Below are 16,181 nucleotides of genomic sequence, written 5' to 3'. Positions count from 1 at the left end.
CATTTGCAGATGGAAGTACTCCTTAGACCATGACCAAATGAATTAAGAGGAGTATGATACATGAGCAAGTAACTTATACAAGGCAGAATATGATTTGTATGTCTAAGAGGAGTGCAAGATTCATGCACAAATAACTTACAGAACATAATTTTTGCCATTAGAGAAATCATAAGACATTTGAGATGTCCCTTGAAGAATGAATAGGCTTTCCCAGCCCACTGTTATTGGTAGGGTTGTAACAAGGTGTGGTGATCAGGGCTTTGTTTTAGGGTGTTAGAATTTAGAGAGTGCTGAAAGTATTTACAATCCTTCGGCAGTGTAAGAATGGGCATTTTGTTAGCAAGAATTATTAGTTAACAGGAGCCATAGTAGCTTCCTACAGCTCAGGTGAGCTTTTATCCAGCTCCATCCCAAGTTTTTCTAACTTTCGATGACCTTCTCAGCAGTGGCTTCTCAGTGTGCCAGGGTCTTTCTCCCCAAGATGGCCACAATCAAGGTAAGTCCAGTCCCAATCCCATCTGCTTTCCCAGTAGCAACCTTAGGCTATTCATGGGCCCTCTGCTCCATACAGCTGTTGCTGCTTGCTCCAGTTGCAAAAACTACTACTTATGATTCTGCTTCTTGGTACTGCCTCCTTAACTGCTCATACTTACATCTCCTATCTACTGCTTTGGTTTCATCTACTCTAAGTTTATTTTAAAATATTTTTAGTCTGGTGACAGGACCTTTCTCTCCTTCTTTTATCTCTTCCCTCCTGGCTTCCTGACCTCCTCAGTCAACATCCTAGTCTACCAGATGCTAGGGCCTTCTCCCTGGCCCTTCTATCCCACTGACTGCTGGTTAAAAAACAAAACTGTTCAGTTTTTTCCTGTGTGGGTAACTGTTGTTGTAGTTACGGTTTGCAAAATATTCATTTGGCTCTTCGAATTATAGATTTAAATCTACTTTGGAAAATCCCCTTATAAAGAAACAACATACTTGAATGTAGAGGTTCTTTAGCTTTTGGGTGTCATGGGTCTCTTTGGCAGTCAGTCTGGTGAAGTCTCTGGACTGTCTTTCTCAGAATTAGATTTTTTAATTTCATTAACAAAATATGTAGGATTAAAAGAAAACTAATTATATTAAAGTAAAGATGTAATTCTTTTCCTGTCAAAGCTCATGACCTCCTGAAACCACTTTGGTGTGGTTTTGGGACCAGGCCAAGTCCAAGGTGGAGGACCCTTGTAGATCAAAGGCAGCCACTTTCTCTGCCCTGGGTACCTTGAGGTGGGAAAAGTAGTCAGGTTCAGGTCAGGGGAAAGGTAACAAGCCTGGGGGGAAGGTAACATGCCCATGAGAAAGGGTAGAAAGAGAAGATTAAGAGGCAAAAAAAGAAAAAAGTACCCAGAGATCGTCACCACCATCAGACTTCAGGGACTACCAGTGACAAATTTCAGGCATTTGGTCTAATGGAAATAGCTCCAGACTGAGATCTACTCTTGACTTTGACACCATTTCACTGTGTGACCTTGAACAAATCACCTTAGCTAGGTAGAACAGTGGCTAGAGGACTGGACATAGAGTTAGGAAGATCTGAGTTCAAAATCCTTATTTGCCTCGTTTCTTCATCTGTAAAGTGGGGAATTATAATAGCACCTACCTCCCAGAGTGGTTGTGAGGATCAAATAAGATGATATTTGTAAAGCACTTTGCAAACCTTAAAGCGCTATATGAATACTTATTGTTAATTAACAATAGCAACAACAACCTCTTTGGACCTTCCTGATTTACAGCTAGGAAAAAGAACCCATTTCTTCTTTGCCTCGCTTAACTGGGCTATCATGAAATAAAAGTGATCTAATAAATGAGAAAAAACTATGAATAATAGAAAGTGCTATGCCAGTTAAATATATTAACAGTAATTAGTATTATTTCCTTCCGTCTATACCCTAATGCTAGGGGTGGGGAACCTATGGTCTCAAGGCCACATGTGGCCCTCTAGGTCCTCAAGTGCGGCCCTTTGACTAAATCCCAACTTCATGGAACAAACCTCCTTAATAAAAGATTTGTTATGTAAAACTTGGACTCAGTCAAAAGGCCACACCCAAGGACCTAGAAGGCCACATGTCGCCTCAAGGCTGCAGGTGCTGGCTTTCCTCAACCCTGTTGTCCCTATGAAATGCTCCCTTTCCTTAATACTAGGCTGGTCTACTAATTTTCTTCGTCATTTTCTGGCCCGGAGCTTCTCCCATGACTTCTATTTTCTCTTTCTGTTCTCTGTTCCTTCCCCTCCTTCCCCCCACAACTGGTTACCTGATCTCTTTAATTAGCACTCTAGTGTCTCAGACCCAAGAACTTCCTACCTGGTCCCTGAGTCCACTCATCTTTTTTCCTTTTCCCGTCTCCCTTCTGCCCTTGTTCTAACCTTCTTTGGTACTTGTGTTCCAGTGTAACAAGAACAAATCAGACTGCTTCTACCAGACCTATTCTTCAGGGGTGGATGCTGTCCGAGAGTGGTATCGCTTTCATTATATCAACATCCTGGCTCGTCTGGACGCCCAAGATCTGAATGAAGCCGCATTGGGGAATTTCATCTTTGCCTGTCGCTTCAACCAGGCATCCTGCAATGAAGGGTTAGTTCCTTCCCACTTTCTACTTCTTCCCTCCTTCTCCCCTCCACCCTGCTTTGACCCTCTCCCTCTTTCCCTGGGGCTGACTTTTTTTTTCCTTCAAGTACTCCCTGTTCATTCCCAGGTGCCACAATAACTTGCTGCTTCCCTGACCTTCGTAGATTTAGTGCAATAGGACCTAAGCTTGCACTAAATGAATGTCTTTAAGCAGTCCCATTATACAACCTGTATAAAAATCCCTTTCAACTCTTAATCTTCTGATTGTGTCTGAGAACTGGGTTGCGTGATGGTGAGAGCAATCTGTAGAGAATTGGGGTCGGAGCTTGAGTTTTATCTTTGGTGAGCTTAAGTCTTTCTCTTCCAGAAATATGGACTTTTCTCTCTTTGCCTGTCTGACTGTTTAGCTCCTATGTCATTCTTATTCCTGATTCTGCAAAGATCCCAGAGAGGCTCCAGCAGCTGCCCAATTTCTGAGGGGGTTTAAAAAGGAAAAGTTTGTGGACAAGAGGTTGTGGGTCCGTGGGAGATCTGCTCTGTATCTCATTCCCCCCTCCCTTTTCCTCCCCTTTGTGTCCTCTCAAGTTACATAAAGAACAGTATAAGGTTCAGAATGGGGGAGGTGGCTGGCATCATTTAAATTGGTTCTCATCAGGATTTCATGATCTCATCATTTCTATAGTGTTATGTTAGCTTTGGGGGTTGGGTTAGAGTCACAGATAAGCCCAAATATGTCCAGAGGAAGATGAACATGCTATATAAATTGAAGGAAATGGGGCTGGAAAAAAGACTTTTTTGCAGGGGAGGGTATTCATTGATTTCTGCACATACTTGAAGGGCTATCAGAGGGCTAGTGTGGAAGAGGGGTTAGACATTGTGCATAGACTCAGCGGGGTGAACCAGGACTAGTGGGTAGAAATTTCAGAGAGGTGGATTTTGGTTCAATATAAGGAAGAACTTCCTAACAGTTGTAGCTCTCCCTAAATGGTGTGACCTCCTTGGGTTGCAGTGGGTTCCAGCTCACTGGAGGGGTTCAGAAAGAAGCACTTGGCGTCTGGTACAATGAGGACTTCAGCCTGAGGGTTCAAATGAACAATGCTTTTATTATAAACCATTCCAATATTCCACGGTGAAAAATATTTTCAAGGCAGTTAAAAGTAGTCCAGGAAATAAAAGCAATAGGCAAGGAGGTTAAGAGCAGTCTACAAGAAATGTTCTCCACCAAAGTCCTAAGAAAACACTTTTTATTATTCTTGCTCCAAGGGCCCAGAGCTAGATCCCAGGTCAATCCATCTGGGGGAAAGGTAGTTCATACTACTCCAGGTTTGAACCATAGTTTCTTTGCTCACAATAGTGTAGGCTAGGGGTGTAATGTGTGTGTGTAAGTGTGAGTGTGTGTAGATGTGTGTGTGTGTGTGTGGGGGGGTTGGTAAAGATTGTTGTTAGTTCAGGATTCTCTAGCTCTGCCAGTATTCTGGCCTATAACAGAAGTCATTCTGGGCAAGAATGTTGTAGGTAGGGCATATACTAGACGACCTCTGAGGTCCTTTCCAACTCTTAAGCTTTTGGGATCTGCTCCTACTAATCTAACCTTCTAAATCTTCTTCAATAGAGGGTCCTCACATGATTGCTTTCACCCTCTCCAAATCCCTCAGTAATTCTTCTTCCTTTTTTTTTTTTGGCAGGGCAATTGGGGTTAAGTGACTTGCCCAAGCTCACACAGCTAGTACATGTGTCAAGTGTCTGAGGTCAGATTTGAACTCAGGTCCTCCTGACTCCAGGGCCTCTGCTCTACTCACTGCGCCACCTAGTTGCCCCTCAGTAATTCTTCTAAGGTAGCATCTGGCACCTATCATATTGGGTTGCTAGGCCGCTGCTGTCCCATTTCTCCCACTTTTCCAAACCACATGTTTTCTTTTCTGATTTTAAGCTGGTGTTTGTTTAAGGACAGATCTTGCCACCTGGGAGGGTGTGGCATTCTGAGCACCTGGGACTTGATCAGCACATACCTCCCTGACACCTCAACCTTTCTCTGATTTTCCCTAGTCCCTAATCCTTCTCTCATCTCCTGACCTTGAATAGTTCTGAAGCTCTTCCTTCTTGTCCTTGTTCCTCCCAACTCCATCTTTCCCAATAGTTCATAGTTCATCTATACCTTGACATTTAGAATCTGATCTTTGGGAGAGCCTAGGAAAATGCTGAAGTTAGAACTCAGAGAGAATGCAGAGATTAGGTAGATTCAGAGATTTTCTCATATTGCAGATGAGAAAATTTAGATCCAGAGAAGGTAAAAGATTTGTCCAAGATCACATAGCTAGTTAGTGGTAGAATCAGGATTCAGAACTCAGGTCTACTGGTTCCCAGCCAGAGTTATTTCTAACATACAATCCTGCCTTCCTGCTCCCAAAGTCTATAAATCATTGACAAATAGGTACACAGACTCCTGCAGCCTTGGTCTGTGTAGGATTTCCCTCATCCCTACCAACTCTAAAACCAGACTTGGGGAGGGTGGGGGATGGTTCTTCCGGTTGGAGAAACACTATTTTTTTTTATTTTTAAGGGATTTCCAATTAATTAATTAATTGATTTAATATTTTCAACATTGATTTCCGCAAGATTTTGAGTTACAAATTTTCACCCCATTTTCACCCCTCCACCCTAAGAAGCATAAATTCTGATTGCCCCTTTGCCCAGTCTGCCTTTCCTTCTATCACCCCCCCCCACCCCGCCACCATCCCTTTTCCCCTTACTTTCTTGTAGGGCAAGATAGACATCTATACCCCATTGTCTGTATATCTTATTTCCCAATTGCATGTAAAAACGACTTTTTTTTAAACATTTGTTTTTAGAACTTTGAGATCCAAACTCTCTCCCTTCCTCCCTCCCTACCCATCCTCCTTGAGAAGGCAAGCAATTCAACATAGGCCATACATGTATTGTTGTGCAAAACACTTCCATAATAGTCATGTTGTGAAAGACTATATTTCCCTCCGTCCTATCCTGTCCCCCTTTATTGAATTTTCTCCCTTGACCCTGTCCCTTTTCAAAAGTGTTTGCTTTTGACTACCTCTTCCCCCAGTCTTCCCTCCCTTCTATCACTCCCTCCTCTTATCCCCTTCCCCTGTACTTTCCTGTAGGTTAAGATACCCAATTGAGTGTGTATGTTATTCCCTCCTTAAGACAAATCTGATGAGAGCAAGATTCACTCATTCGCTTTCACCTGCCCTCTCTTCCCCTCCAATAGAACTGCCTTTCCTTGCTACTTTTATATGAGAAAATTTACCCCATTCTATCTCTCCCTTTCTCCTTCTCCCAATATATTCTTCTCTCAGTCCTTAATTTTATTTTTTAGATATCATCCGTTCATATTCAACTTACCCTGTGCCCTCTGTCTATATATATATGTATATTCCCTTCAACTACTCTAATGCTGAGAAAGGTCTCAAGAGTTACAAATATCATCTTTTCATGTAGGAATGTAAACAAAACAGTTCAACTTTAGTTAAGTCCCTTATGATTTCTCTTTCCTGTTTACTTTTTTCATGCTTCTCTTGATTCTTATATTTGAAAGTCAAATTTTCTATTCAGCTCTGGTCTTTTCATCAAGAATGCTTGAAAGTCTTCTATTTTATTGAAAATCCATATTTTGCCCTGGAGCATTATACTCAGTTTTGCTGGGTAGGTGATTCTTGGTTTTAATCCTAGCTCCTTTGACCTCTGGAATATCATATTCCAAGCCCTTTGATGCCTTAATGTAGAAGCCGTTAGATCTTGTGTTATCCTGATTGTGTTTCCATACTCAAATTGTTTCTTTTTGGCTGCTTGACCTGGGAACTCTGGAATTTGGTTGCAATATTCTTAGTTTTCTTTTTGAGATCTTTTTCAGGAGGCAATAGGTAGATTCTTTCAATTACTATTTTACCTTCTGATTCTAGAATATCAGGGCAGTTTTCCTTGATAATTTCTTGAAAGAAGATGTCTAGGCTCTTTTTTTGATCATGGCTTTCAGGTAGTCCAGTGATTTTTAAATTATCTCTCCTGGATCTATTCTCCAGGTCAGTGGTTTTTCCAATGAGATATTTCACATTGTCTTCCATTTTTCCATTCTTTTGGTTCTGTTTTATAATTTCTTGACTTCTCATAAAGTTACTAGTTTCCATTTGCTCCAATCTAATTTTTAAGGCAATATTTTCTTCAGTGGTCTTTTGGACTTCCTTTTCTATTTGGCTAATTCTGCCTTTTAAGGCGTTTGTCTCCTCACTGACTTTTTGGAACTCTTTTGCCATTTGGGCTAGTTTTTTTTTTTTTTTTTGCAGGGGGGAAGGCAGAGCAATTGGGGTTAAGTGGCTTGCCCAAGATTGCACAGCTAGTAAGTGTGTCATGTGTCTGAGGCCAGATTTGAACTCAGGTCCTCCCAACTTCAGGGCTGGTGTTTTGCTCACTGTGCCACCTAGCTGTCCCTAGTCTATTTTTTTAAGGTGTTATTTTCTTCAGTATTTTTTTGGGTCTCCTTTAGAAAGTTGTTGACTTGTTTTTCATGATTTTCTTGCATCATTTTCCTTTCTCTTCCCAATTTTTCCTCTACTTCTCTTACTTGCTTTTCCAAATCCTTTTTGAGCTCTTCCATGGCCTGAGACCAATTTCTATTTTTCTTGGAGGCTTTTGATACAGGATCTTTGACTTTGTTGACTTCTTCTGGCTGTATGTTTTGATCTTCTTTGTTACCAAAGAAAGATTCTATAGTCTGAGTCCTGTTATGGTGCTTGCTTATTTTCCCAGCCAATTACTTGACTTTTTTTTAAATTTAAATTTATTTATTTAACATATTTAGTTTTCAGCATTGATTTTCACAACAGTTTGAATTACAAATTTTCTCCCCATTTCTACCCTCCCCCCCAACTCCAAGATGGCATATATTCTGGTTGCCCTGTTCCCCAGTCAGCCCTCCCCTCTATCACCCCCCTCCCCTCTCATCCCCTTTTCCCTTCCTTTCTTGTAGGGCAAGATAAATTTCTACGCCCCATTGCCTGTGTATCTTATTTTTTAGTTGCATGCAAAAACTTTTTTTTTTGTTTTTGAACATCTGTTTTTAAAACTTCGAGTTCCAAATTCTCTCCCCTCTTCCCTTCCCATCCACCCTCCCTAAGAAGTCGAGCAATTCTACCTAGGCCACATGTGTATCATTATGTATAACCCTTCCACAATACTCACGTTGTGAAAGACTAACTACATATTGTTCCTTCCCAACCCATCCCGCTTTATTGAATTTTCTCCCTTGACCCTGTCCCCTTTCCAAAGTGTTTCTTTTGATTACCTCCACCCCCATCTTTCCTCCCCTCCATCATCTCCCCCCTTTTATTTTTTTTTTTTATCTTCCTCCCTCTTCTTTCCTGTGGGGCAAGATACCCAACTGAGTATGTATGGTATTCCCTCCTCAGGCCAAATCTGATGAGAGCAAGGTTCACTCATTCCCCCCTCACCTGCCCTCCCCCCTCCTTCCACAGAACTGCTTCCTCTTGCCACCTTTATGCGAGATAATCCACCCCATTTCATTTTATTTCTTTTAGATATCTTCCCTTCATCTTCAACTCATCTTGTGTCTGCTCTCTCTCTTTTACATATACACACACACACACACATATATATATATATATATATACATACACATACATACACACATAGATATATACATACATACACATTTACTTATATATACATAAACATATATATATGCATATTCCCTTCAGCTACCCTAATACTGAGGTCTCATGAATCATACACATCATCTTTTCATGTAGGAATGTAAACAAAACAGTCTAACTTTAGTAAGTCCCTTGCAATTTCTGTTTCTTGATTACCTTTTCATGCTTCTCTTGATTCTTGTGTTTGAAAGTCAAATTTTCTATTCAGTTCTGGTCTTTTCACTGAGAAAGCTTGAAAGTCCTCTATTTTATTGAAAATCCATATTTTTCCTTGGAGCATGATACTCAGTTTTGCTGGGTAGGTGATTCTAGGTTTTAATCCTAGCTCCATTGACCTCCAGAATATCACATTCCAAGCCCTTCAGTCTCTTAATGTAGAAGCTGCCAGATCTTGGGTTATTCTGATTGGGTTTCCACAATACTCAAATTGTTTCTTTCTGGCTGCTTGCAGTATTTTCTCCTTGATCTGGGAGCTCTGGAATTTGGCAACAATATTCCTAGGAGATTTCTTTTTGGGATCTATTTGAGGAGGCTATTGATGGATTCTTTCAATTTCTATTTTGCCCTGTGGCTCTAGAATATCAGGGCAGTTCTCCTTGATAATTTCTTGAAAGATGGTATCTAGGCTCTTTTTTTGATCATGGCTTTCAGGTAGTCCAATAATTTTTAAATGATCTCTCCTGGATCTATTTTCCAGGTCAGTGGTTTTTCCAATGAGATATTTCACATTATCTTCCATTTTTTCATTCCTTTGGTTCTGTTTTATAATATCTTGAATTCTCATAAAGTCACTAGCTTCCACTTGCTCCAATCTAATTTTTAAAGTAGTATTTTCTTCAGTGGTCTTTTGGACCTCCTTTTCCATTTGGCTAATTCTGCCTTTCAAGGCATTCTTCTCCTCGTTGGCTTTTTGGAGCTCTTTTGCCATTTGAGTTAGTCTATTTTTTAAGGTGTTGTTTTCTTCAGTGTATTTTTCAGTATTTTTTGGGTCTCCTTTAGCAAGTCATTGACTTGTTTTTCATGGTTTTCTCTCATCCTTCTCATTTCTCTTCACAATTTTTCCTCTACTTCTCTAACTTGCTTTTCCAAATCCTTTTTGAGCTCTTCCATGGCCTGGAACCAGTTCATGTTTTTCTTGGAGGCTTTTGTTGTCAGCTCTATGACTTTGTTGTCTTCTTTAGGCTGTATGTTTTGGTCTTCTTTGTCACCAAAGAAAGAATCCAAAGTCTGAGATTGAATCTGGGTGTGCTTTCACTGCCTGGCCATATTCCCAACCAACTAACTTGACCCTTGAGTTTTTCAGTGGGGTATGACTGCTTGTAGACTAACGAGTTCTATGTTCCACGTTTGGGGGGGAAGTGCCAGCTCTGTCACACCAGCACTACTCCGTCCTCAAGAACCCCCAGCCCGGGCTGGGCTTAGATCTTCAGCAGGCTGTGCACTCCTGCTCTGATCCACCACTTAATTCCTCCCACCAGGTGGGCCTGGGGCCAGAAGCAGCAGCAACTGTAGCTGCCCCACCTCCGCTGCCCCCGGGGCTGGAAGCCGAACCGTGAACTCCGTCCACTCCCCCAGATTTTCCCACTAACTTTCTCCGCGGTCTTTGGTGTTTGTGGGTTGAGGAGTCTGGTAACTGCCGCAGCTCACATATTCAGGGCGCTAGGGGCCCCATCCGCCCGACTCCAAGTTTGGTTGTTCCACACCGCTCAGGCTGGGCTCTGCTCCACTCCATTCCCAGCTCCCAGCTCCCAGCTCCCAGCTCCCAGCTCCCAGCTCCGTGTGGGATAGACCTCACCCAGAGACCATCCAGGCTATCCTGGGCTGGAGCCCTGCTTCCCTCTGCTGTTCTGTGGGTTCTGCCGTTCTAGAATTGGTTCAGAGCCATTTTTTATAGGTTTTTGGAGGGACTCCGTATGGAGCTCACACTAGTCCCTGCTTACCAGCTACCATCTTGGCTCCGCCCCCCCCCCCAATTACTTGACTTTTGAGTTTTTTGTCAGGGTATGACTGCTTTCAGAGTGTAGAGTACTTTGTCCCAAGCTTCAGGGGTTTTGCGCTGCTGTTTTCAGAGCTACTTCTATTTTGAGGTGGTATGATACTCCTCTCCTGGCCTGTGCTCTGGTCTGTGAGTGTAGGCACTCTTTTCTGCTGTGTAACCACCAGGAGAACTCCCTCTCCACAGCCACCACAAAGCTCTGCCACAACAGCGCTCCTCCTCCCCAAGCACCACCAACCAGCACTGTGACCCAGATCCAAGCAGGGCAAAGCAAGAGAACCCTGCCTCAGTGGCAGCAAAGAGATCTCTGTACTCCTGCTCTGATTAGCCGCTTGATTCCTCCCCCTGTGTAAGCCTGGGGCTGGAAGCAGCCACTGCCACTGCTGCTGTTGCTGCTGCCACAGCTGCAGCTACAGCCACCTCCCCCACCCTGGGGCTGCAGCTGGACCTTGCACTTCCCTCACCCAGATACAGCAGTTTTCCCACTGCCCTGCTCCATTGTCTTTGGCATTTGAGAAGTCTGGTAACTGCCACAGTTGGGTGATTCAGGGCCCTGAAGCCTGCTCTGCCCTGTCTACTCTGTGGGTGGTCTGTCCTGGCGTGGCCCACATTGGGCTGTGTTCCCCTCCCAGCATGGTGTGATAGACCCTTCCCAGCGACTGTCCAGGCTGTCTTGGGCTGGAGGCTTGTTTCCCTTTTATTTCGTGGGTTCTATAGCTCTAGAATTTGTTTAGAGTCATTTTTTGCAGGTGTTTGGAGGGATTTGGGGGAGAGCTTAAGTGAGTCCCTGTTTTCAAGCCCCCATCTTGGCTCTACCCCTCGAGAAACACAATTGATGACAATGATACCTTGGATTGTTGTGGAACCTCCTCTCAGAGCTCAGAGTTTCTATTGGGAGGGGACAGTGAGGGGCCTCTTAGTCAATGGTCCCCTCCCCAACTATGCTTTATCTTTCTTTTACCAACCCTTAGCTTTTCCTTGAGGAGACTCTCTCTTCCTGCTCTTTCCTGAACCTCTCATTCAAAAACTGGTTTGGGAGCAGGAACTATGTGGAGAGGCTGTGCTGGGTGCTTTCTCTCAGAGATTTTATAATCTGATGGAGTATATAATACCATCTGCTTGAAAAGTTAACTAACAAGGCAAAAGTTTTAAGTTGTTGGAAATGATTTTTTTTTCCCCAAATACCACTTTGTGTTTCTCATCAGCATTTATATTCTAACATATTCTTATTACATATCTTCACTCCAGCTAGATTGTAAGCTCCTTGAGGCTAGGTACCATGTCTTGTTCCTCTTTGTTCTTCTGTTGCTTAGCAAAGTAAATCCACCCAATTGTTTGTTCAATTGGATTGACTGTGAGTTGTCAAATGACAACCAAACAAGCGGCACCAAACAGTAAATATTACAGGAGTCCAGAGGAGAGAAGGGAGAGGCTCTTCTTGTCCCCAGCCCAATTCCCATTTCCTTTCTTTGGTTCCTCTCTTCCTTCTCTAACGCTGTTCTCTCTCCACTGCTAAGGAATTACTCCCAGTTTCATCACCCCATCTATGGAAACTGTTACACCTTCAATGGCAAGAATGAATCCAACATCTGGATGTCCTCTACACCTGGGATCAATAATGGTAAGACACTGCTAGGCCTTCTCTCCATCCATCTACTCCTGTTCCTCACATCTTACCCTGTTTTCCCCAGTCCACATGCCAGGTTTCCTCAGTTGGATTTCCTTTCCCCTTAGTTGTAGTTCCATAACAAACCCGGTCCATTTCAGAGAGGTGCCATCTTGCATTTTCCCCTCTTTCACTTGAGTTACATGCCAAAATTCGTCACAGAACTGATGGAATCTGGTTCCAATTGTTCTTACGGATTGGTATTATTGCTTGAGTGTCCATGACAATAGTTCACAAATCCTGTGACCCTCCTGACCCCAGTTCTTCCTGACCTTATTCCCTTCAATTTTGGGGAGCTGGAAAAGATTGGATTGAGGCAGGGATGACTTCCTTCCCCTTAATCCTTAGAGCCACATTCTCCTTTTCTTAAATTCTTTCTTGCCTTGCCAACCCTTCTAGGTCTGTCCCTGACACTAAGAACAGAGAGAAATGACTTCATTCCGCTGCTGTCCACAGTGACAGGGGCCAGGGTGATGGTGCACGGGCAAGATGAACCAGCATTCATGGATGATGGTGGCTTCAACATTCGGCCAGGAGTGGAGACATCTATCAGCATGAGAAAGGCATGGGCACTATGCCTAGAGCCTTGGGTGTGGGGTGGGAGCAGTATAGGAAGAACAGAGAGGAAAGGTCTTGGCGATATCAAGGGCACAGATAGCACCAAGATGGCTGGAAAGGGCCTCAGCGATAACTCTTGGTGCCATAGCACGGAGGGGAAGGGGAAGAATTGTGTCTCCTTAATGACAAATTAGGAGTAGGTTGTAGTATAGGGTTCCTATAGAATGAGTATACAAAATGTGGGAGTCTACTAGGAGTTGGGTATCTGGAGGAGCAGGCATCAGGAACGTGGTTATTCTGAGGATTAGGAAATGGCTGAGGCTCAGATGCAAATTCCTTAAGATTTGTGTTATATAGGAGATTCCTGTTGAATTGCAAGTTAAATCTGAGGATCTCTGAGTTCCTTACAACCTTTATTCTTTGAGAATCAAACAGAAACCAAGAGAGAAAACTTGCACATTTTTTGCTTGGAGACTGGGAGGGAAGAAAGGCTCTGGAGGAACTGAGAAGCATAGGAAGCTTTATATTGGGATGGCCAATGAAAGACATGAGAATTTGTTAGTTGTCATGGGATTGTGGGGGCTGGTAGATTTAAGTGTGAGCCCTGAGGATCCAGCCAGGAAGAATAGAGCACTGGGCTAGGGGAAAGGCTAACTGTTTTGACTTAGACCTTTCTGGGTTTGGGTGCGGTGAACAGGAAACCCTGGACCGACTTGGGGGTGACTATGGGGATTGTACCAAGAATGGCAGCAGTGAGGTCAAAGTCAAGAACTTCTTTTCTTCCAAGTACACACAGCAGGTGAGGTCCAAGTTCGATGACTCCCCTCTCCTATGCTCTCCACGTCTTCCAGGTCAGTTCAAGACTCAGTAGTCAGGGCCACCCTCCCCTTCCCCAGGTTGTTATGGAATGTGGGGGGTACGTGGTGCAGAGGACTGTTTGCCCATTCCTTCTCTCCTATTCTCCTCCTTGGGGTATCCTATTAGGGTTGTCACTAGGGGAGGGGTGTAGTCCACAGTTTGAGATCCCCTCACCCTGCACTCTCTTTCTCCCCTAGGTGTGTGTCCACTCCTGCTTCCAGGAAAACATGATCGAGAAGTGTGGGTGTGCGTACATCTCTTATCCAAAGCCTGACGATGTGGAGCTTTGTGACTACAAGAAGCACCCAGAGTGGGGTGAGCCACTTGTCCGGTTTTTGGCTTTAGCATAGAGCTCCCATAGGGATCTCTTCCCTTGGTACCCTCTCCTTTCCCTTTTGTCTTTCCCTGTTCCTTGGCAGCTTATCCCTCCCTTTGGTCTCCTGTCTCTCACTTTTGTAACTTTTGTCTTGGCATTTTCCTCTATCTCTATGTGCTTGGCTCTGTTCTTCTTCTTTGAGTCTCTGTTGTGGTCTCTCTGTGTTTATTATCTTTCTCTTTTCTCAGTCACATGTTCTGTCTTTGGTTTATTGTTTCTCTTTCTGGATCTCTGTTTTTGATTCCATTTCCCCCCCAGATCTCTGATGCTCTATCTAGGTTTCTCTCTTGGTTTCTGTTTGAGTCTCAAAGAATATAAGGGTTGTAAGGAACTCAGAGATCCTCAGATCTAACTTACAATTCAACAGGACTCTCCTATATAACACAAATCTTATAGAATATTAGAGCCCAAGGAGGCTTTAGGGGTCATTTAGTCCACTTCCCTCATTGTAGTCAGTTGATAAGTGTTAATTAAGCACTTAATATATGTCAGGGACTGTGCTAACTAAAGATAAAAAGTGAGGCTCCAAGAAGTTGTGACTTACCCAATCAAGGGAACACAGAAAGATTGCAAATGGCAGCCTTGCTCATGCATCTTCCACCTGACGACTTCCAGTACAGGGGAAGATACCATAGTCATTCCACTTTTGGGCAGCTCTTGAGCTCAAATCCATCTCCGCAACTTTTTCTTTTGCTCCTAGTTCTGCCCTCTGAGGCTAAGCAGAACAGGTCTGCCATTTCTCCCAAATGATGGCCTTTTAAGTACTTGGAGACAGCTGTCATGTTCTTGCTGTGCCCTCTCCAGACTGAATATCACCAGCTCCTTCAACTAATCCTTTTACAGCATAGTCTCCCCTTCACCATCCTGATTGTCTTCCTTAGGAGGAAATCGGAACTGGACACTGGAATCCAGATGTCCAACCAGGGTAGAGCACAGCAGGATTATTATTACCCCCTCTGACTACCATGCCTTTCTTAATTCAGCTTAAGTAGCTTTAGCTATTTATATGAGAGACATGCTATATAATACTATTATAATATTGACTTATATTAAGCAGGAAGTCAATGAAAACCCCTAGATCTTTTCAATTAGCAGTGTTGTCTGACTAGGCTTCTCCCATTCTATACTTACGTGGTTGGTTTTTTGAACCCAAGTATAGGAGATTGCATTTATTCCTATTAATTTTGAAATTTCATTTTAGTAGATTCAATCCATTGTTCTGCCCTATTGAGATCTTATTCCTTTGTTTGGTGTTGGCTCCCTTTGGGTCTTTCCTTCTTTCTTTCTTCCTTCCTTCCTTCTTTTCTTCTCCCTCCCTCCCTTTCTCTCTCTCTTTCTTTCTTTCCTTCTTCCTTCCTTCCTTTTTTTTTATACTGGACAAAGAAATAATCTAGGAGCTGCCTTGAGAGCTGAGTTTGTACCAAAAGAAAGGCCCTAGGTTTTTCTCCAAAAGGAGAGGCTTCCATCAGCCAAGTATAGGGAATGGGTCATTCAGTCTAGACACAGGGGAATAACCCCAGGAAATATATCACTTTCTCTTTTCTTGGCTCCTTAGGTTACTGCTATTATAAACTCCAGGATGCCTTCTCCACTGATACCCTAGGGTGTTTCTCAAAGTGCCGTAAACCCTGCTTGTAAGTGTCGTCTCTTCTTTAGGAACAAGAATCAGTATAGCCTTTTGTCTGGATAGTGGAAGGGCTCCAGCTGAGCTTCTCCCAGCCAGCAAAGCTGTGAGGGAGGACTTTGGGGCTCTGTGGGTCTCTATGTGTGGGGTGAAATGGAAAGAGGTTGGGCTAGTTTCCCATCCTTTTCACTCACTCTCCTCCTCTATCCCTAGTGTGACTGGTTATGAGTTGTCTGCTGGCTATTCCCGCTGGCCCTCTGCAACATCTCAGGTAAAACTGGAGCACGTAGACTTGGGAGGAAGGGGGTTAGAAATGCGTGTGCCTGCCTGTATACATGTGTTAGCATGGGTACCCCTGTGCATATGTCAATGTTTGTATCTCAGAGTTTGAGGAGGAATGTGTCTGAATGTGTGAGGGGGGGGAGGGGAAGGGGGAGGGGGAGGGGGTGGGGGAGAGGGAGGGAGAGGGAGAGGGAGAAAATAAAAATGACGTGACCCTGGTTGATTCCATTTATCTCAGGATTGGGTGTTCCAGATGTTGTCGATTCAGAATAATTACACCATCAGCTCCAAAAGGTATTCTGTCACCTGACCTCAGGCCTCAGGATAGGAGCCCTGTCTTGGGGAGTGGAGATCCAAAGATTGGGGAAAGAAAGGGGGTGGGGAATAAAATACATTATAAATCTTTTTATGAATGTTAATTATTATTATTTTTATTCCTTGTCTGCATAGCGGGTTGGGAGGGACCAAGGAGGCATGGATTTGATGATCTCTAAGTCCCTTGCTCTAATATTC

General features: G+C 43.4%; 1 protein-coding gene across 1 annotated transcript in view; it reads left to right on the top strand.

The window, feature by feature from the left end:
- The window catches only part of SCNN1A (sodium channel epithelial 1 subunit alpha), a 65,693-nt gene that overhangs the window by 9,665 nt on the left and 39,847 nt on the right, over nt 1-16,181 (top strand). Inside the window, exons 4-11 of the mRNA XM_036760673.1 lie at nt 2,428-2,612; nt 11,822-11,925; nt 12,370-12,533; nt 13,226-13,327; nt 13,584-13,701; nt 15,318-15,396; nt 15,600-15,657; nt 15,907-15,962. Of these exons, the coding sequence (XP_036616568.1) occupies nt 2,428-2,612; nt 11,822-11,925; nt 12,370-12,533; nt 13,226-13,327; nt 13,584-13,701; nt 15,318-15,396; nt 15,600-15,657; nt 15,907-15,962 (866 nt within the window). The remainder of the gene's footprint in view (nt 1-2,427; nt 2,613-11,821; nt 11,926-12,369; nt 12,534-13,225; nt 13,328-13,583; nt 13,702-15,317; nt 15,397-15,599; nt 15,658-15,906; nt 15,963-16,181) is intronic.

This window comes from Trichosurus vulpecula, chromosome 5 (genome assembly GCF_011100635.1).
Source record: "Trichosurus vulpecula isolate mTriVul1 chromosome 5, mTriVul1.pri, whole genome shotgun sequence".
Classification (NCBI taxonomy): Eukaryota; Metazoa; Chordata; class Mammalia; order Diprotodontia; family Phalangeridae; genus Trichosurus; species Trichosurus vulpecula.
The sequence above is the reverse complement of the archived record's forward strand: the minus strand, read 5'-3'. Positions and strand labels throughout refer to the sequence as shown.